The sequence below is a fragment of the Astyanax mexicanus genome, chromosome 11 (assembly GCF_023375975.1).
Source record: "Astyanax mexicanus isolate ESR-SI-001 chromosome 11, AstMex3_surface, whole genome shotgun sequence".
NCBI lineage: Eukaryota > Metazoa > Chordata > Actinopteri > Characiformes > Acestrorhamphidae > Astyanax > Astyanax mexicanus.
The window spans coordinates 33,699,869-33,721,616 of NC_064418.1; the positions used below are offsets into that span (position 1 = coordinate 33,699,869).

The window sequence follows — 21,748 nt, forward strand, 5'->3', positions numbered from 1 at the left end:
GCCTTTCACACGTTCTTTGAAGCTGCGGTCAATTAATGAAAGCTAAATTTCTACAGAAGAACACTCATCCTCTCTGAACTTCCTCAGGGCACACTTTGATAGATCAGGTTTGAGTTGGAAGTCATTTTATCCTTTTATTGGTAGTTGGTTGTAGGAGTTTGGAATGTTTGTTTAGTTTAAAACCAAGTTCCTAAAAGGGTGAATTTAACAGGTGTGTGCCACTCGATCTCTTAATTTACAACTCTACATTAGCATCACTAACACAGTACCAATGTATTAATAAGCCACTGCTTGTGAAACACTGGTACTGGGGTCTATTCTAATTGCTCTATCGCACATATGTACCATTGGGAATTCTTTATCAAATCTATTTTAGAGGCCTTCTGGAAAAAAATGCATACTATGAATGGTTAAATATGTTAACTAAGTTTCCTGTAAGAGCAGAATGTTTTTAGAAATTCCTGGTAGCACCACCAAGAATGGAATGTTTAATGATGTCTTATGAAGAATAAAACACATGTGTAATCTGTGGAAGTATTTTTTTGTATGAAGCACATTGAATGTTTTGTGTCAGCATGATAAAGATTTTTTTTACTGTATAGCTCCCATTTGTACCATCATATAAATTGTTCCCTACACTGAAGATTACCTTGACTTACTGCTGATGCTGTAATGGAATGGACTAGATTTCATTAAAGAAAAAGAGCCCATGGAGACACTTTAAAAAATGTGGAAAGTAATATAGCATTTTTTTCTTTACTCTAGCTTAAGAAGTCCCTAAGTGACATAGACTGAAATAAGGCTGCAATAAATAGTTTATATAATCAACAATGTTTATTATTCAAATTTATCGATTACAAATTCCATTGTTGACTAATCGTTAATTTGTAAAAGTACTGCATTACACAACGTGCTGTGGACAGAAACGCAATGAGAGATGGGTAAATGGCTCACTCACACAGATTACACTCAACTTAGTCTGTGTCTCCAAAGTGCCCAAACACAACAGATTACATATTTACTCACTAAATAATCAGTACTTTTTACATTTAAACAACTTCTGGACATTTAAATGCCTTTTAAATCTTATTTTATTTTCAGATTTTTAAATTTTTTATAGTATAGAGATGGAGGACATGGCAGAAATAATCGCTGATACCAAAATAATCATTAGTTGCAGCCCTAGACTGAACCTCCTGTGTAGCTAACCCAATATGTGTCCTGAGACAGAGAGAGATAGTGAGAGTGAGAGTGTGAGCAAGTGAGAAACTCTGTGAGAGTCTGTAAAACTGTGAGAGAGAGTGTGGGGGTGTTGGTGTGTTTAATGTGTTGTGTGCTCTTTGGTGTGATGGTTTGTGTACTTAAGGGATGGTGTATTGTCAGCAGGTGTCTGTGTGTGTGTGCTCCATGAAAGTGAGCTGCTGAAATAAGCAGCAAGAGGGAGATGTTTCTCACCTTTGGCTGAAAAGAAAGAGATAGAGAGACCTGATCTGACCCGACTCTAATTTCTTAGAAAAGAAGAAAAGCCATGTCAGCCGTTGTGCCTCTATAACTTGGGTAATGGATAATGATAACCTAAACTGAGAGAGTCCTCCAGAGACAACCAGCACAGAGCAGATAAAAACACTCCCATAGCTGCTTTCAAGTCTCTTGTCTGAAGTCTCCTTACCTTATCACCACGGATATGCGCTTGACCTTATCCATTGATTTAAAACTTGGGCTAAATCTATTTGTGTCCTGCCTTATTTGATGACTTCCAAAAGGTCAATGCTGGGGGAGCTTTGAATGAGGACACATGGGATTTTTTCTTACGTCCTAGGATTTCATTATAGATATAACATTAGGGCAGGAGAAGCAAAGGGATCATCACATGCTGATTTGACAAAAGAGCAGAGTCATTTAGTAACAATCCTGAAGGTTTTCTGCTGGATACCTCTATGTATAGTATACCAGCACAGGCACTTTTATAAACCCTCTGAGATTTGGCTTAACATCACCCATAACTGCTTCCAGCATAGGCCACCCTTAAACACACACACACAAACAGGCTCCTCTGCATAATATTTAGCTCTCACCTCAGATCAGAAGATTAAAGAATGTTTCCTCATGCACGCCCTGATTTATGTGGGTAGCTGGAATGGTTTTCCTTTGTTTCCGTTCATTTCCGCAGTCCTGGGCCTCATTTCCCTACACACTGCGGAATGTGTTTTGTTGTGGCAACCTCATTTTAATCAGCGCTGTTAAATGAAAGCCTCAACAGAACAATGTGGAGTCGCTGTTTCAATTAAAGACATATCAGAAGACAGCGACACGTGCTGTCTGTCTCTTTGATCAGTATAGGGAAACTCGCATCTGTTTCACAGAAGCCGTTGTCTGTTTAATCGAGTTACCCCAGCTTCACACTGCTGCACCCCACACTGTCCCCCTCTGGTCACTGTCGTAATGTCTCTCAAGGTCGAGGCAATGTTTGGCGCCCCAGGTCTCTATCTCTAAGGTGACACTAGAGAATATCACATCACTGGTTAGAAAAGACATACAAATCATTTTGCTAAAACAGTAAAACAGTGATCCAACTCAAAATGCCTTTGCTTTAATACTGTTAGATTACCTCAGTTAGCATTTAATAGCATCCATAACACGAACCACCAGCCTACCCTTGTTGTATTATGAGTTGTTAAACCAAAAATTAGGTTCCGCTGTTGTAATACATAGGGCCATATTAAATTTTAGTTTTTTAAGGAACGTTTTATTACATAATGTTTAATATATACACCTTAAATTGGTTCCAGATAATTTGTTTGAAAAGTTAGTTTCAAGACTTTACAATTATAGAAAATATTTGCCCACACTTAAAAAAAAAAACCTGAAACAGAAGGCCATTTAATATTGTATTATAAAAGTATTGACATGTAAATGTAATGTCACTATGTAATATTAAAAATAAAAATATGTGTATACTGTAAAATATTTGTTAAAATACATGTGTTAAAAAAAATAAAAAAAATATGTATATAATAAAAAGGCTATTTTCTTGTAAGGAAAAATGTGTGGACATTCTTAGCTGTAATAGCTGTTACCATGTTTTTCACACTATAAGACGCACTTAAAATCTTTTAATTTTCCCAAATATCGATAATGCACCTTTTAATTTTATGCACCTTATGTATGAATGTATGAATTGTATGTATGAATTTTACCAGTCAGCAGTAAAGCCGCACTGCTGAAGTACAGTGTTATACAGGAGTTTCAGTGATGTTTCTCCAGCAGTATTAGCATTAGCCACTAACCGCACTGAGCCCTAGCTCTTTAACAATTCAGAGGTTAGGATTATCAACCTGTAGTCTGCTGCTAACCCCGACTAGCACTGCTGGAATAGCATTAGCATTACCCGCTAAGCACCAGCTCTTCCGACATTCAGAGGTGAGTATATCGAACTGTAGCCTGTGTGTTTACCATGTTAAAACTAGCTATGTGGGATGAACCACTAGCTAATATCACCCTGGTTTACAGAAACACTCAGGGGTTCTTTAGTGTAGCGCTGTCGAGTGGCATTGGCTGCTAACCGTGATTAGCTCTAGCCGTTATCTGCTAATGATAATATTTCTATACCCAGCTATAGTAGAAATCTGGAAATCTAAGCCTACTTTAAATAAACGGAAGTGCGAAAAATACGGTAGTTCTAAAAGTTCTTTTGTCTCTGACATTGACTGGGAGGAAGTTTTTTCTACTCCTCTAATCCACTGAAGAATTATTTTAGCTATGTGATGTTGGAGGGGTTTCGTGCATGTTCAGCCTGTTTCAAAACACACCACAGCTTCTCATTAAGATTAAAACATTATTTAGCACTTGTACCATAAAATACAGCTTCTAAATTATTGTGAAAGAACTTTAACTATATTTTAATATTAAGGATAGCAACTGTATCATTTGTATCCAGACTTAAGTGTTGTCTTGCTAGCTTCAAGTCATATACTGATAAATGTAATATTAATGTGCCATAACATTACACATGCTTCTTTTGCTCCTATTGACCATTGTGTTTCTCTCAGCTTCCTCAGAAATGCATATAAGCATGTCTGTTTTGAGGGTTGATGCAAATTGTGAGTTCAATTTCCAGACTGTAGGGGGAGTTCAAGAGCAAAAATCTAATTTCTTGCACAAATCTTGCTTGAAGCACAAGGCTTTCAGAACTCGCCATTTCTTTCTTTTGAGCCAAATTCTTAGTGGATTTACTGGGATGTTGTTTAGGTCTTCTCAGGTTGTGTGGGCTTCCATTTACCTTAAAACAAAGACCCTGGGATGTCCTAATGTTTTCATGTCTCTCTGGACTATACCCAGGGCATTTACGCTTCGAGAACAACATATGTGTTCCATACATCTCTCTCTTTCTCTTCTCGACTGAGCCGCTATTAAAATGTCCCTGATCTTCCAGAACTGCTTGGTCTGCTCTTACATTTTTGCTGGAAACTGTAGCCATTTAAGTCTTTGAATCTTTAACTGGTGTGCAGGGATTGTGTTTGACACTCCTCTTCCATTCTTCAGTAACAGGTAATGAGGTAGCAATGACACTATTAGCCCAAGTGTGTTCTGCATGGCAGGCCTCTGGGACACATTAGAGCTCTGAAAATATCAGATTCATTGCTACAATGGCCAGCTTGTCATTTTAACATCCATGCATGCGGCATGAAGCCAGAACAAGAAAGGTCCCTCGTAGACCATTACTGGCAGAACTAGTTAGATCTGGAGCATGATTCCCTGGCAGAGAATATTAAAGTGAATTTCCATCCAGAAATATTGTTACTGATATGGGGGAAATCTTTCTTTTTATTCCTCTGCTGCATGCTACACACTGCTGTACGGGTTCCATTGCAAATTCCATGTGCCTTCTATTGGCTACTGTCATTTTCAAGCTTGCAAATATGTCTAGGATATCCAGGAAAGAATTTAGCAATTAAAATACTTTCAGAGCATATTAGTGTCAGATAAATATGGAAAATAATGGAGAATAGATTTTCGTTGGATTTCCTCAACTATTGCAGTTGTATTGTAGAAGCAGAAGCTGAACAGGTTCTCAGAGGGAATGCACAATGTAGCTGTATCTACTGCAGAGGCTTTGTCCATTCTTTGTTTTTCTGTTTAGAAGTAATGGTTTGTTGTATTGCTGTAGTTTGTTGTTGTGTTTGTTGTATATTTTTTGGACATATTTAACTTCTGATATACACAGTATGCCAAAATGATTCTGGACACATCTTATTTATGTGTTAATTTTATTGCATTCAGTAAAATGCAGAATTCTAATAAGTCCCAGGCCCCATACATATTTAGTTGTAGTAAGCAGGGTAAGCACAAAAATCCAAACCTGAGTAAAACACCTACAACTCTTAACCTGGGCATGTAAAAAGCTTTACTGAATTTTTCTTTTTTTAAAACATATACATATTGCGTTTGATACATAGTACAATAGTATTGATATAGAATATTAAGAATATTAAGGATACATAATACAAACATCGTAGAGAAGCATGACTTGAAGTCACAATTAAATTCCAGCTGTTAGGAGGGCTACTGGAATACTAAGCAGTTTGCATCCTGTGAGAAACAGGTCTATTTTTTAAACATATGGTGCTTCAACCGGATATAGTTACCCCACATGTTAACCTGTTTGCTACATTACTATTTGAATTGTGTGTTAAGGGAATCCTGTAGTTTCCTTTGTGTGAGTGCGACAGTCATGAGCATTAATGATAAACCAGCGTGTGATACGAAAACGCACTCATGCTGAAAACTCTCCGTTACTCGATGTGATTGTAACCATGAATAAAATAAATTAGCATTCGCATTTACATAATGCCCATGCATGAGTCAGTTTGAGACCAATATTGCGCCTTGAGGGTTTCTTTGGGTTAATTAGATGTACATTAGAATGCAGGTCAGGGGTAGGGTGCTTTGTGCGGTTTGCAGCGATTGAATACACTGTGGAACAGCTCTAAACTGGTTCTCAAAGGCATCTATGCTTATGAATCTTTTATTTGACAAAAGTGAGCCTTCAGCTGCAGATGTCACTTCCATCTGAATCCTTTATTTGATGGAACAGAACTGAAGAGTGATCTTTTGGAGAAAGAAGGGTATTGTCACAGCTTACTGCTCTTCCTGTGACTTTTGTTGCTCATACAGAGGATCCTGTGTCTGCGGGGAGAGTTGGAAATGTGAAAAGCCATGGAGTCCATCTTAAAGAATGCAGTGGCTCTCTTTGATGCTTTAAACTGCTCTATTCTTCATCTACAAGCCAACACTGGAACTGTGGAACTGTAGTGCTTTAGAACTCAGCTCACCTGCTCCTGTACACGCACACATACACACACGTACACATATAGATTAGGTGTGCCTGCATATAAGTGCATCTTTAACACCTCTTAAGTGCCTGTCTCTTCTGGAGGAATGAATGAGGGTGAGCATGGGAAAGGCGTTGAAGAGGATGTAGAAGGTGTGAAATGACACAGGTACACTAGGTTATGCTCTTAGGTTCACAGCTACAGGTGAGAATTTCTAATGATATTGTTTTATATGCCCCATTTACTGATGTGCACAGCAACTTGCAGCCTCTCAGGAATATATGGGTTGCATACATCACTAAAAGTGGGAATGAGATTCCTGTGGGTTACACAAGCTACCTGCACTTCTAGATAGATAAGCTTTATTTACCGCACCAACTGGTTGTAACAGACAGGCGTAACTAGCTAAAAATAGCTATAAAGACTTATACACCAGATACATTTTAATGTACTAGATGTAAATCTCCACCTAAACATCTCCATATGTCTTAACAATCTTTAAGGTACACCTTGAGGAATATCACATTAAATGTGTAAAGGTTACTAAAAGCATATTTCATTTTTTATAAAAAAAAATTATATATTGCACAGTTAAAAGTGGTCAGTTCTGCTCTAAACATGCTCTAAATTTGTAATCTCCCAGCAGGATCCTAAACTCAGCTGAGACAACCATGCCACTAAGGAACCCAATAAGGCTGGTTTATATGTACTGCAAGCATACCATATTTTTTTAACTGTAAGACGCACTTAAAATTCTTTAATTTTCCCAAAAATTGGCAGTGCACCTTATAATCCAGTGCACCTTATGTATGAATTCTACCAGTCAGGTTGAAAGAAGCAGTAAAGCAACTCTGCTGAAGTACAGCATTATAAGGGAGTTTTAGTGAAGTTTCTCCAGTGCTGAGGTGCTGAGTGCAGCAGCCTTAGCATTAGCCACTAACCCCGCTAAGTGCTAGCTTTTTCGCCATCCAGAGGTGAATATATCAGACTGTAGTCAGTGCGTTTATCGGGTTTAAACAAGCTACATGGGAACAACTGCAAGATGAAAGCGCCCTGGGTTACCAGAACAATCAGGATTGCTAGGGCTGCTAACCAGAGCTGGCTAAGCGCTTGCTAACCGTAGCTAGCGCTCACCCTCAAAATAATGGAATTCTAAACTTATTGTACACAGAAGCGCTTAACTAAATAAACCGTTTTCAGGAAAGAAATCTGTGTAGATTAATATCCATCCTTATGTATGAAAGTAGACCAAAAAATAGACGTTCATTGATAGTCCGCCTTATAATCTGGTGCGCCTTACAGTCCGGAAAATACTTAACTTTAGGAAAACTTTAGTTTAATCAAAAATTGACACAGTGTGGCTATTCTGTGTGGTGATGCTTATGGGCCTTGATCTTTCAATGGCTAAAGTCCTGCTGCTGCCTTCTCCCCTCCGTTATTGATCGACAGTTCCTTACCAACTTTATGGTTTATTTATTGCACAACAGATATATTTATAGTGAAGGCAACAATTCATACAAGGAATAATATACCAAGCATGATAAGAGAAAAGAATGAAGCAGTAATAATTAACTGTGATGAATAAAATGATATGTGAGTCATCAAAAAATGTCAGTCATGGAAGTGGTATGAATGTGTATGGAGCAATGTGTATGGCCCAGCACTACCGCACACTCACCTCATCTTGTCTGCAGTCATTATAAACCTTTAAAAAAAATTGTGGCACTAATTAGAGTTTTGTATTCACTGACAATATCGTGTGTCATCAGAAACTTATGACATAATTTAGCTGTACTGTATGGCAAACATACATGGGCAAAGACACATAATGATAAGCATCTGAGACCACTCATTTTTTTTAGATGCAGGCTCTGTACAAAATCATCTGCCAGAGTCTATTTTAAAAGAATCAGTCATTCTGTGGACAAGAACACATGTTCGGAATTGATAGGAAATTGTAATTTTTTGTTTGTTTTGCCAATGTAACAGCTCAGAGGATAGCCTATCTGTGGTCTTTTATAAATTTGGTAATAAAAACAGAAGTGTGTGTGTGTGTGTGTGTGTGTGTGTGTGCGCGTGCTTCTCTGTATTCTGGCCATGGTTTGTGTGCGCTGGCTCTGTGTGGAGCACAAGCAGAATGTTTTAGGATGAGATAATTCCTGTTTGCCCTCTCCACATGGAACCACAGTAGTGTGCTATGGCTCATGTATTTTAATTTACACTGATTGTGTCATGATCTATGTGCGTGTGTGTGTGTGTGTTCCATTGTGTTTCTAGGATGAGGAGACTGTGAGGATGAGGATGTGTATGTAAATAGGTCTGAGTGTGACTGTGTGAGTTTATTGAGCTTGTCCTCTCTATTTGGCATTTTTTGACACCTAGTATTAAAGAATTTACACCATATAGACAAACATAGTATTACTCATGTATTGTCCAAAATCAAGATTTATAGATCAACAGAGACTAGACAAGCTGTGCATGTGTGCATTTGTATTTTGCATTTTTAGCAGTGTGTGCAATTTAAAGCAGCTGAATGCATTCATTTACAACTACTGTCTGAACAGTGAAGCAAGCATAAAATTAATTGGAGCAAATTAATTAAAGTTAATTAGGACAGTAGGGCCATTGTGAATGTGAAGTGAAATGCAGGGTTAAAAAAGGGTTACAGTATTTTGCTTCTTCCTCTTCCTCAGTCTATAGTCGGAGTATTCAGTCATGTGTAATATTGCAATACAGCTAAATTTTAGTGCCCCAAAGAACTATTTAAAAGATATTTTTTCACCAATGTCACCAAGATACTTTATACTTCTTTATACTTTATAATTCTTTATACCTATATAGTTTATATAATTTATATAATTCACAATATGACATATTGATAAAGGTCAAAACATAAACCATAAAAACCAGGGCTTCCTTACTCCTACATGAAGCTGTTTTTCAGAGTAAGGAACCTTGACGTTATATAGTCTCATAGATGTTAGCTGCTTCTGACTACAGATGGTTTGTGGCTTGTCCTTGATCTGCTTTTGTGGTAATGTGTAAGGGTCAATGATGTCATACTGGAGGATTCAGCATCATTATATTGCATGTGGCTCGCTGAAACCATGTTTCAACCAACTGAGCTATATAGTGAGGCTTTTCCTTTGAAGTACCTCAGAACTGTTGACCGGAAACACAAGGCTCAACCTTTGTACAGTCATCCACTGAGTCATCGTCCTTGGTGATCGTTTGTTGACGTTCAGTGGTGTTTTTTCAGTGCAGTGATCGAATAGAGATAAAAGCATCCTGTAGATTCTATAAAGGTTATTGAAACTAAATTAGTTTTTAGTCTTCGAAACAACCTTTCAAACATCTATTAGAAGATGTGAGGCCAGAGGTTTGCTTCTGAAATCTTTTTTTAGTCATTTTGTCACAGATAAAGTAAATAACTTCAGACACGTCTAGTCTGACTGAAAATATACTTGGCCATATGGTATAAATGTGATTAATGATAGTATAGACAATAACAGTAACTATATACTCACAATTTGATATTCGTATTATGTTTTAAACAAATGTTGAATAAAGAAAATGATTGGCTGTTTTGGTATGTAATATATCCGGTAATGAGAATAGATTTAAGGGGTTGGGAGGAAGGTGGTGCATGACTGTGGCTGTGGGTGGGTTGCTGATTGATGCTGGTTGTTTGCAAGCTTTGGTGTTCAAGCAGTGCATTTAAATTTGCATTTTGATGCATTGTTGTTGGTGTTATGAAAATGGTTCCACAGCAGGAAATTAATTGTAATTGCTGCTAATCTGATTAATAGTGATTAATTAAAATGATATAGAATTACATAGAGATTGCTGCTGTTGTCTCCTGTTTTTGCAGTGCTGCAGACATTTACAAAACACTTGTGCATTCATATTGTCATAAATACACCATAAATACAAGTATTTCCAGACACTTCTGACACTTCTAATGAGTGAGTTTATTCATGGTAGGTATAGGCATTACTGACACTGGCATTTATTACTGGCAAATGCACGTCTTTTTTAATTGGAAAAGAAAGGGATTGCCAATAAGTTTGTTATGTTTTTGATCTATAGTTATAGTAGTCATCCATTATCAGATTATCGGTACCTATAATCCTCCCTATCTTTCCTGATTACCTTTGTAGGTATAATGTGCACAAAACACATTTTACACTGCACATTTATTTTTTACTAAGCAGAAAGGTGTAAACTAGGTAAATAAAAAATCCATAGCCTTCCATGACTGCAGTTTTCATCTGTGTTGCGCTTCATGGCAGGGGTCCATAGATGGCAGTGTACATCAGCCAGTGTCTCAGTGAATATGGGCTTGACCATATATGCATTTGCAGACACCATGTCTGCTGCACCAGACACCACAGCACAGCTGCCACCCTCCGACTCAACACACACGCTTCTTCTGTTTTTTTGTGGTGTGTGTGCGTATTTGTATGCATGCGGGTGTGTCAAGCTGTTAGATTTATAGCACAGCTGTTAGATAAACAGGGAAACAGCGACTATTAATATATTATAGTATGTGTTCATATATTCTCTTTGTTATGGATAGTGGCTTAGTTTACAATCACAGAGAGGACAGCTGAGCTGTTGCAATACACCCTCTTCTAGGTCTAAAGGGTCCCTTTATTACCATCTCCAGGTTTCTCCCTGACTTTATTTGGTCAGGTCTCTGCGGCTGGGGTTTCTTGTGGTCTTAACGTGCTTCTTAATGGTAAACAATGGAAAATGGAGAGCTTTATGGACGTCCAGCAGTGAGTGTTTTCAGTTTTACAGGCCAGTACGTGCGAATATTTGGCAGGGCTTGTGTACTTGTGCTTTTTTTTTAACATGATAAAAACTGTAAGCCTTTTTGCTTTGTGAAATGTTAAGTGCCAGAACTGAATGGGTCTCTTGTAAGTGACCTATAGAGTATTCTTCAAGTGTGAGTGTGTGAGCAAGAAACAGATATAGAGAGAGAAAGAGAACAGAGAGCATAGAGTATTGCCAAGAAAAATATGGAAATAAAAACATACCTAAATACATACATTCCTACATACATACACTTTTCTGGCTTAACCCACATTGCTGAGTTAAGAGGCTAATTGTCTTCGTTTCCTACTGTAATTTACATTCCCAGAGACATGCTAAATATGACTGGCAGAAGCCGGCCTCTCTCACACACTTATATGTGTGTATGTGTGTGTGAATTAGGAAGCTTTACCACAAGCCCATCCCACAAGTCAGTCAGATGCTTGTCAGAAATCTCAGAAGGAAAAGTTTGAGTGGTTTTTTTTTGCTGCATCTCTCTGAATCCTGACAGAGATCCTATTTACTCACTCAATTTTCAATCCCCTGCCCCGCCCCCTTCTGTTCTGTGTGTGAGCAGGACCCGTCAGAAAGCCCAAATATGTGGAGAGTCCTCGAGTTCCTGCAGATGCCATCACGTCTGCGCTAAGGAAGGCAGCCGACAGCAAAGATGGTGAGGCAATGTGTTTGTGTGTGTGAGGGAATTTGTGTGTGTATGTGTGTGTTTGAAGATTTATTCATGATTTCATTTGTGCATACACTCACAAAAAGCTGTAAACAATACTATATGTGTGTGTTATCATGTCTGTCTCCAGCTTGTTATGTTTAACCAGTCAAAGGTTAATTCAAAGGAGTATAAAAAAATTAAATTTCAATTCATTTGGAGCATTTCTATTGGTCCATTGATTATACAATATACAGCTCTGGAAGAAAAAAAGAGACCACGTAAAATGATGTTTCTTTGATTTGATCAAATTCAAGAGGAAGATGGATGATCACAAGCCATCAAACTAAGCTGAACTGCATGAATTTTTGCACCAGGAATGGCATAAAGTTATCCAAAAGCAGTGTGAAAGACTTGTGGAGGAGAACATGTCAAGATGCATGAAAACATGCATGTGATTAAAAACCAGGTTACTTCACCAAATATTGATTTTTGAAAGTGATAGATCACTTTTGAACTTTATGAATGAGAACTTGTTTTCTTTGCAGTATTTGAGGTCTGAAAGCTCTTTTTTGTTATTTCAGCCATTTCTCCTTTTCTGCAAATACATGCTCTAAATTACAATATTTTTATTTGCAATTTGGGAGAAATATTGTCTGTAGTTTATAGAATAAAACAACAATGTTGATTTCACTTAAACCTTTACCTATAAAAAGCAAAATCAGAGAAACTGATTCAAAAACTCTTCATTTTTTTCCAGAGCTGTAGATAAAGTATATATTAGTTTAATGGATGTACTGTATGTCTAAAGCATGTATGTTTTGTGCTTTATTTTGAATACATTGTTTATCCTCATATGCTCTGGAATTCACCTCTGCTCTAGAGGACTTACTTGTCCATCTGTCTATCTGTGCATCTGTGCATTTGTGGGAGCTGTCACTTATCTGTAGTTTATGTGTGGATGTGACGAGTGTTGATACACAAAACAAATTTGTTTATTTCATGGCTCTGTTTATGTGCTGGTGTTCTGGCTGTTGCAGACCGACCCGCACGTTCTGAGATGTGTTTATGTTAGAGAGGTCAGAACCTCTGCGCGTCAGTGTGCCATGGCATTTGGAGCATTTAGCACAGCTCGTGCTTTTGCCTGAAGACTCGAGTGGTAGGGAAGGGTGGACCACAGTGGCTTAACAAAACATAAGAGTTTCCTTTTGCTTGTGTTTGTGTTGTGCTGTGTTTTTACACTTAATTGCTTTAGCATGTTTTAATGTTACTTTGTGTCTATGGATGAGAGCAGTATTGTTTTTGTTCTATATGTGTGATTATATGTAAATAATTGTAATGGAGTGTAAGTAGGTCTCTGGTGTGTGTCTGTGTATGTGTGTGCGAGTGTAATTGACTGTATGCATGCTTGTGTGCGCCCATCTATTATGTTCTCTAGAGCAGGGCGTAACTCGTAGGGTTTAAATGGAGAGCTGTGTTATCTTTAGCAAGGGCACAGAGAGGTGCTCAGCTCTCAGAGGGAATGTTTGTCTATATTAAGTGTGTGTGTGTGTGTGTGTGTGCTAGCAAGGGTAGTCGGGCACTGGGGTCTCAAATAACATCAATAAAAAGAAGGATCAGTACAGCATTAACTTTCCCACAGTCACTGATACCACTGCTAATGAGCTATTTAAGCAGTGTGTAAGCGCTTAGATTGTAGGGCCGTTTAGGGCCAGTGTGTAGCAGATGTTAAATGAAGAAGGGAATACCTAGACGTGTGAAGGTATTAGGGCTGCGCGATATATCGTTTAAGCATCGTCATCGTGATGTGTGCATGCGCAATAGCCACATTGTAGGCATGCAATGTCACTTAAAGGAGAACTCCAGTGTAAAATGGACTTTTAGTGTAGTAAAACATGATAAAAAGTACTTACCTTTGATGAATAGCACAGCTCCGCCCTACCACAGCGTTCCGAGATCTAGACATTTTAACAGTTTGTCCAAACACCCTTCAGACTGGGTGACACGGGGCATAATTTGCCCTGAACATTGCTTTTTCCATCTTTATCCAGGCAAAAAGTAGCTCCACACCTCCTTGATAGAATCCGAAGAGCCCTGACATTTAAAACGAGGCATTAGTAACTTAAAAAGTGCACAAGAAGCTTATTAAAATCCACAGTTTACATCCTATAACATGAGCAAAACGCATGGCCTCCATCCACATGGTTGGGCATGTGCTTGTAAACACACATGTCGAAAGCTGTGCACCTCAGTCCAGCACAGTTTTGCACAGATATTTCCAGGTACAGCTGAATTCACGCTTTTAATCCCAGAAAAAAGTTCGTATTTACCTTTTAAAAAGCCATTTAAATGCCTGATTAAAGGCCCGATTACTGTTGTTTTGCTGTTTTCCTCTGGTTTTGAGTGCTCGGCACTAACTCAGCTCTTGATCGTGAGACGTGAGCCAGCGTGTGGGTGGGGGCGGGGCTGGTGATGTCATGGGCCCTGCATTAATATCAAAATATATATCACATCAAAAAAAGAGCATTTGCAATGTAATTTTTTCCCAATATCCTGCAGCCCTAGAAGGTACTGTGCAGTAGTACTGGTACACCGTGTAATATTGTGAATATGTGTGTGTGTGCACCCTTGCCTTGGTGTCAGCTATCTGATCTTTCTGAAGTGGTACCGGCAGGCGGGCGCCAGTGGAGTGCCAGGCTTGCAGACTTGTCACTGGCATGACTGTGCCATACTGTTGACATGATGTCATCGAAAAGTGGCAGTACCCGCAGGGCCAGTGTTCAGCTCCATCAGTACAGTGTGTGACATTTGAAACTGGACTGTGCTTTAGTGTGTGTGTGTTTGTGTGTATCTTATTACAGTAAAGCTGGTCATAGGCTGGAATGCTGGCGGGTCGTGAGAATGGATACAGGAGCGTTCTGTGATTTTTAGCAGTGTTCGATAGGCACCTGTTTTTTTTTTTTTTTTTTTTTTGTTCCTCTCCTTCCTCCGTCCTTCTTTCCATCCAACAGAGACACACCCATCTCACCCTCAGTTTGCCCTCACACATCGAGCCTTACACACATGCTCACACAACATGTTTACATGGGAGGTCTCTCATGCTGTGTGTGTGTGTGTGGTTCAGATAGCATCTTCAATGGCCTCTAGCCATAGTTTTAGACCACACCGCCCTCTAGGCTGTAAGAATGTGTGTGCGAGAGGGCACTGATGCAATTTTGGGGTACAGGGTTGGGGGGCTGTAGGGCTGGGGGAACATTGTCCCATTCAATGGTTTTGATTTGAATGTTTTTTGACAGAATTGTTTTTGGGAGTTGCAGTATAAGTTAACAACTATTTTTGAGGTAGTGTTTTAGCAAATGTAGTGCATGTAGTGCAAGTGTATGCATTTTCTAGATTTCTAGTGAGTGCGAGAGTGCAAATGTGAGGTGAGTGAGGGTAAGTAGTAAGTTATCCCTCCATTTTTTATATTATATGTTGATTACACTAATTAAGGCAAGCAGAATAGGTTTTGTACTGAAAAAATACTTTTAACTATTTTTCCTAGATCTTCAAACTTTAACATGGGAAAATTTGACCCATAACATAACAGAAGGGTTAAGACGTGCAGTAAATGTGTGACTTTCTAGATTTATGGCATGCATATGCGCATATACAGCTCTGGAAAAAATAAGAGACCTCTTAAAAATTATGAGTTTCTTTGATTTTACCAAATTGAAAACCTCTGGAATATAATTAAGAGGAAGATGGATGATCACAAACCATCAAACCAAGCTGCTTGAATGTTTGCACCAGGAGTGGCATAAAGTTATCCAAAAGCAGTGTGTAAGACTGGTGGAGGAGAACATGCCAAGATGCATGAAAACTGTGATTTAAAACCAGGGTAATTTTACTCAAATATATACCTATAAATAGCAAAATCAGATAAACTGATTTAGAAACTGAAGTCGTCTCTTATTTTTTTTCCAGTTTTAAAGTGTATAGTAGTAAGTAATGCAGTGCAGAATGTATGTGAGAGTAAATGCTATAATGAGAAGGTAAGCTGTGTGTGTATATGTGTATATTTTTCTCTATATTACTGACCTGCGTAAATATCCAGATTGTGAAAGCATGTAATAGTAAGGTAGGCAGTGTTATACATACATCTGTCTTTAAAGATATCAGGCCACTGTGGCCAGCATATATGTTCAGCTCAGTTAGCTGACCTGGCTGTTTTTCTCAAGCTGGCAACATGAACTCTTCTGAAAGCAGAAGGGAAAAGCAGCCCACTGCATTCCCAAGACTTCCTACCGTTCCTGGGAATGCCGAGGCAGACGTTCATCACCGGTCCAGCCGTTTCCTCACGCCTCATCTCCAGCTCTTAATTCTTAGTGTGGAGAAGTAGCCATGTGGAATAAGTTTGCATAGTTCAGTAATAGCATTAAATAATCCTGTTAGCCTCAGTGTAAATACTCAGTAATGATGGCTAATTTACTCAACCTGCTTGGGAGGCTTCCAGACATCCAGGTGTTCAGCTGCTGAGGAGCTGTATTACTGAAAGTGCTGTAGGCACTTATCCTCTTCATTAATACTGTACGTTTGCAGTAGTTGCAGAGTAATATAGAGTTTATGGTAAATGGTAGGTAGCAGTCCAGCAGCATAAATGATTCCAGGATAGCAAACTGACAGTAATTGCGTAATTATATAATATATAACATAATTATAAGCGTATGCAATCTCTTTCAGCACTGTTGTCTCTGTGTTTCATGTCATTTGAGACAATAATTGTGTCATTGTGATAGACAAAAATTTACTTGGATTTATTTATAATGTTTGGTATTTTGACACTAGTGTGGAAGTCCCCCTCGAGGTAGTAGAGATCTACAAATGTTTAAGAGCTTAAACATGTAAAAAAAATAATGTTTTTGTGCATTATTGAGCTAAATACTACAGACAGTATATAAGGTTTTTGCCTTGATTTATAAGTGACTTAAAATATGTTTGTGAAACAGTAATTTGATCTTATTGGGACTTTAGCTGTATACAGATGCCATTCGTATATAAACCTGGTTATCTCATTTATGATCTCTGCTAGTTTATACCACAGTACCACATCACAAAGCTAACATTATTTACAGGCAGACGTTCATCACCAGACCAGCTGTTTCCTCAAGCCTCATCTCCAGCTCTTAATTCTTAGTGTGGAGAAGTAACCATGTAAAATATGTTTGCATAGTTTAGTAAGGTTTTTGAGATTTTGGCACTAGTATGGAAGTCCCCCTTGATGTGGTAGAGGTCTGCACAAGTGTAATTACTTAAACATGTTTAAAAAATAATGTTTTTGTGCATTGTTGAGCTAAATACTAGAGACGGTTCATGAGGTTTTTACCTTGGTTAATACGTGAATCTGTTTTTGAAATGGTAATTTGACCTTTTCGGGACTTTTTTGTACCACATCACAGAGCTAACATATTTACAGTCTGCTGCAGTGAAGCACGTTTTTACAAAAACAATTTAAAAACTGCGCTGTGGAACTATTTTAAGGTAGAATTTAAAGTTAATGTAATATTTGTCCTATTTTCTGTTGTTTTTTTCCATGCCATTATATCCATGTAAAAACACCAGGATTCCCATTCTTATAGTTTTGTGCTTAAATTTGAATGTAGTGTGGCGTCAGTGTCTGATTGCTTTAAAATGTATTTGATTAGATTTGTGTAGAATTTTATCAACCTTAAAATGACATCAAAGCTGTGTTGTCTAACACGCTTAGAGTAAAAATATGAATTGTAAACAATGGTAGTCTGAGAGCGATAGAGTGTAGAGACAGCGAATACTGCATACTGTAAATAGCACGCTAGCTGTGTGGAGACCTGTAGAAAGAAAACATTGGGTAGACTGGAGCCTCAGGGGTCACAGTGTGTCAGCATTAACAGGGGCCTGTCCATTCGCTATGCTAGCAGAGACCAGTGGAATTCTGGGTGGCAACTGAGGGGAATTCCCTTCGGAGGTTTTCAGTTGCATTACACAAAGTATGTCTGGACTTGTGTATATGGCTGCAGTGGTGTATAAATAGTTTGGTGTAGAGTTTTGGTATAGTTTGAGTTATTGTAAAGTTTGTCTCAGTGTTTTACAGTCTTGATGAAATGCTGAGAAACAGGAACTTTGAGAGGAGTAGATTTGGGGTTCGGTAGTAGTAGTGGTGGGTGTGCATGCATGTGTGTGTGTGTGTGTGTGTGTGTGTGTGCGTGTGTGTGTGTGAGGGGGAGATGCAAGTCACAGGGAAAGGGGGACAAGTGAATAACATGGTTTGTACTGCTTTGAAGGGAGATACAGTTTCTTACACATTTAGGACCTGCATATTTTAATGTGAACCCCTCAGGGTGTGTGTGCGCGTGTGCACATGCGTGAGAACGACGTAGGCAACAGTTGTGTTGTGTGATTCATCAGCTGTGCTTTTAGCATTAAAAACACACTCACACATACTGCCTTAGTTAACTTCTTCACATTTTGTCTCTCTCTCACACACAAACACTCTCTCTCTCTTGTTCACTCTTTCTTTTGATCACACTTGCGCTCAATCCCATTTCACTTCTTGCCCCTCTCAGAAAAAGTTTAATCTTCAGAGACATACTCAACACTCTAGGGTTACAATAAATTATTATTAAGATTGCTGTGCAAGCTTACAAATGATTTTTTTTTCTTTGTTAAAAACTAAAATAACAATTTAAAGCTGATGTTCGTAAGTTTTTAGAATATGGGGATGTAGGGCCTCTCTGGACAGAATGGGTTATTGCACAGAGCATGCAGAAGAATCGTTTAAACTGGGCGGGTGATGCAGTCTCCTTTTAGAGCGAATTAATCTGATTCCAGGTTATGTTCAGTTAGAAACTGCTGAGGGAAATGTCTTTAAAGGATGTAAAAGGAGAGTTATTATATTCAGTTGTCAGTTTTTTCAGTGTAAATGAATAATTTACTGAGGTTTGAGTTTCCCCTTCTGAAGTCTCCATTGCTTCACCAGCCGCTTACGTTCAGTAAAACTGAGCCGGATCCTCTTTAAAAGGACGTACCTGTGATGTAAGTACTTACAGACACGTGACGTGGCCAGAAGAACTTCTGCGAAAAGCGACCCGACACCCCAGTATTTAGAATGAATATATTAGGCCTAGCAATATACAATATTTTGTCCCTTCTTCACTCAGAAATACTTCAAAACAAAATAATACAGACTGCCACTTTAATGTTATTAGTTTGATGCAGTTTAAATGTATAATGGCCTTTTTCCTCATAATCAGCATACAAAATAAGTAGTGTGTCTTGGTAGCTTACTAACTATAACTAACTATATTTCCTGTTCCACCTTAAATAATGTAGCAGTTGCATTGTGTCACTTGAAGCTGTGGTATGCTTTAAGGTGGAATGAGAAAATTAAAACTAGAAGCTAAAAAAGTTTTGCTCTCTATCACTAAGGAATTGTGAGTGGGAATTTCAACCCACTTCCCTTGTAACTTAGTTTATTACCTTGTGTTTCTCTCTCTCTTTCTCTCTCTCACACACACATACACACACACAAACAAATACATACATACACCATACATTTAACATATTCTAAATAATCTTTCTTTGATTCACACACCTTCCTGTCTGTGTCTGTCCTCTCTCTCTTAACATTAATCTTTGCCACATTTAATGCAAGATTTCATGTACATTCTACACCAATCCAGAATGCTTTTCAACTTGTGACATACACACACTGTTTCTGTTTCTATGCATACTTAATTATACACCTGTTACCCTGTCCTTTAATAGTCAGGATTCTAAAGGGCCACCATAGAGCAGGTATTATTTGGGTGGTGCATCATTGTCAGCACCGCTGTGACACTGGCATGATGGTGTTGTGTTAGTGTGTGTGTTGATGCAAGTAAATCAGACACGGCAAGTTTGCTGTGATTTTGAATTTCAGTGTGTCACTGTCTAATGAGAAAAAGGTTGTGCGTGTGTGTGTGTGTTACTGTGGCCTGTGTGGACTTTTTTATTTGTTTCAGTCCAGTGATGAGTGCTTAGTTTGGGGAAGGGAGTGATGAGAGGGAGTGAGGGATGAGAGCGGAGTGCTGTGCACTGTGCCGGGTTAATTTGCTTCCACCCTTCAGCAGGTTCTCATTTCCGCAGGCCGAACTCCTCATCAGCAACGACCAGAATCAGGATTATGTACCTGCACAGCTGCGGCCTCAGATAGAGAGAGAGAGACTGGAGGGAAGAAGGGAGGATAAGGAATGTGCAAGAGCAATCTCTTACATTTAATGAAAGACAGAGTTGGGGGGATAAATAATGGAAAGTAATGAGGTGAGATGAAAGATATGTGGTTTAATAAGTGTATGTTTGCCCATAAATGCCAGCTGTATTGTGTTGCATTATGTTACTGTCTCATTAAAAATAGAAATGATCCAGCATCACATCAAATACAATTTCACTGACATAATGTTAGTTTATTAAATTTTCCTACTTCTATAAAACTGCCATTTATATATATATATATATATATATATATATATATATATATATATACGTATATATATATATGTATATATACGTATATATATATATATATATATATATATATACAATACGATAGAAATTGTAATTTAACTTAAGGCATGATGAACTAAAGAAATGTGTTTTAAAAGTCGTTTATAAAATGTAATAAATAGAAATGCCATTTTCATTTAAGGAAATCTCTTGCCTTATGCTGTAGCAGCTGGTACACTATCTGATCAAAAGTATTGTGAATAGAGATCGATCGATCGGCAGTGTATCGGTATCGGCCGATTTTCAGCCAAAATACGGTATCGGCGATCGGCCGATATTCCTCTGATTTTAGCCGATCTGATTCAGGAGTTAAGGTGTAAGCAGTTAATCAGAGCTGTGTGCGGATGGCTGGAGAACCTGTTCGCTCACAGGAAGCTGCAGTTCCTCATCCAACCACTAGTCGGATCTGCAGCAGCAGCACAAGCCCCGCTCTCTTCGAGAAGGGTCTGTCTGCAGAGCCGCAGAGCCACGGATATACGCCAGCAGATTCAAGCCGGTGGCATTCTGCGCATGCGCAGTAGGACAACGCGATTCTGCTGGGATTGAAATGCATGTTTCAATCCGAAAAGGCAATTCCGTGCCAAAATATGAGCAATGTGGCACATGTTGCCAAAAATATCACTGCCCGTTGTGCTCCATACAGCATTATAAGCCAACATCGGCCAAAAAACTTAGGAGTCACCTAAAACTCCATTTTAACCGAGCAGTCCAACATGAAGGTAAGTCAGTGAATACAATAAGTATTTTACACAATCGTTATATTATTATATTAATATCAGACTATAGACTATATAGAGTATATATGTATGTATATATACGTATATAATGTATATATATATATATGTGTGTGTGTGTATACTTCACAATATACAAAATATACTTTAAAAAATAGGCTACTTCAAAATCATGATCAGTTTGTCTGATTTTACTATGTATGACCATGTATTTGCAGAAAGTAAATTTAAAAAAAAAATATATATAAAAAGATTCAATGCTTTCAGACCTCAAATAATGCAAAAAAAAAAAACAAGTTAATATTCATATAGAAACATTAATTCTAATATGAACTTTCTTTGCATTATTTGCAGTATTTGATTTTTTTTTTGTTTATTTTTCATTTACATTTTTATTTGTAATTTGGGAGAAACAGTGTCAGTAATTCATAAAATAGAACAACAGCGTTTATTTTAACTAACCCTAGCTAAGTCAAACCAGTTATTTACATACCTGTCAAGTCTCCCGTTTTGGCCGGGAAACTACCGTATTTTACTCCTCTTTCCCGCCGTCCTCCCGTATTAGTATTTTCCCGTAAATTTCCCGTATTATACTAAATAAAAAAATATATAGGCCACAGGCGACAATGCACTGACCGCTGTGT

The 21,748-nt window shown here is 38.2% G+C and overlaps 1 protein-coding gene across 4 annotated transcripts in view; it reads left to right on the plus strand.

Annotated features, from left to right (window-relative positions):
- Positions 1-21,748, plus strand: part of tanc1b (tetratricopeptide repeat, ankyrin repeat and coiled-coil containing 1b) — a 168,612-nt gene that overhangs the window by 48,724 nt on the left and 98,140 nt on the right. For 3 of the 4 annotated variants that reach the window (XM_049484700.1, XM_049484701.1, XM_049484704.1), the window contains exon 4: positions 11,728-11,820. In XM_049484700.1, coding sequence (XP_049340657.1) covers positions 11,728-11,820 — 93 coding nt within the window. Of the gene's footprint in view, positions 1-3,399; positions 3,421-11,727; positions 11,821-21,748 lie in introns of those variants that run through there. The other variant, XM_049484702.1, reaches the window with a different exon arrangement.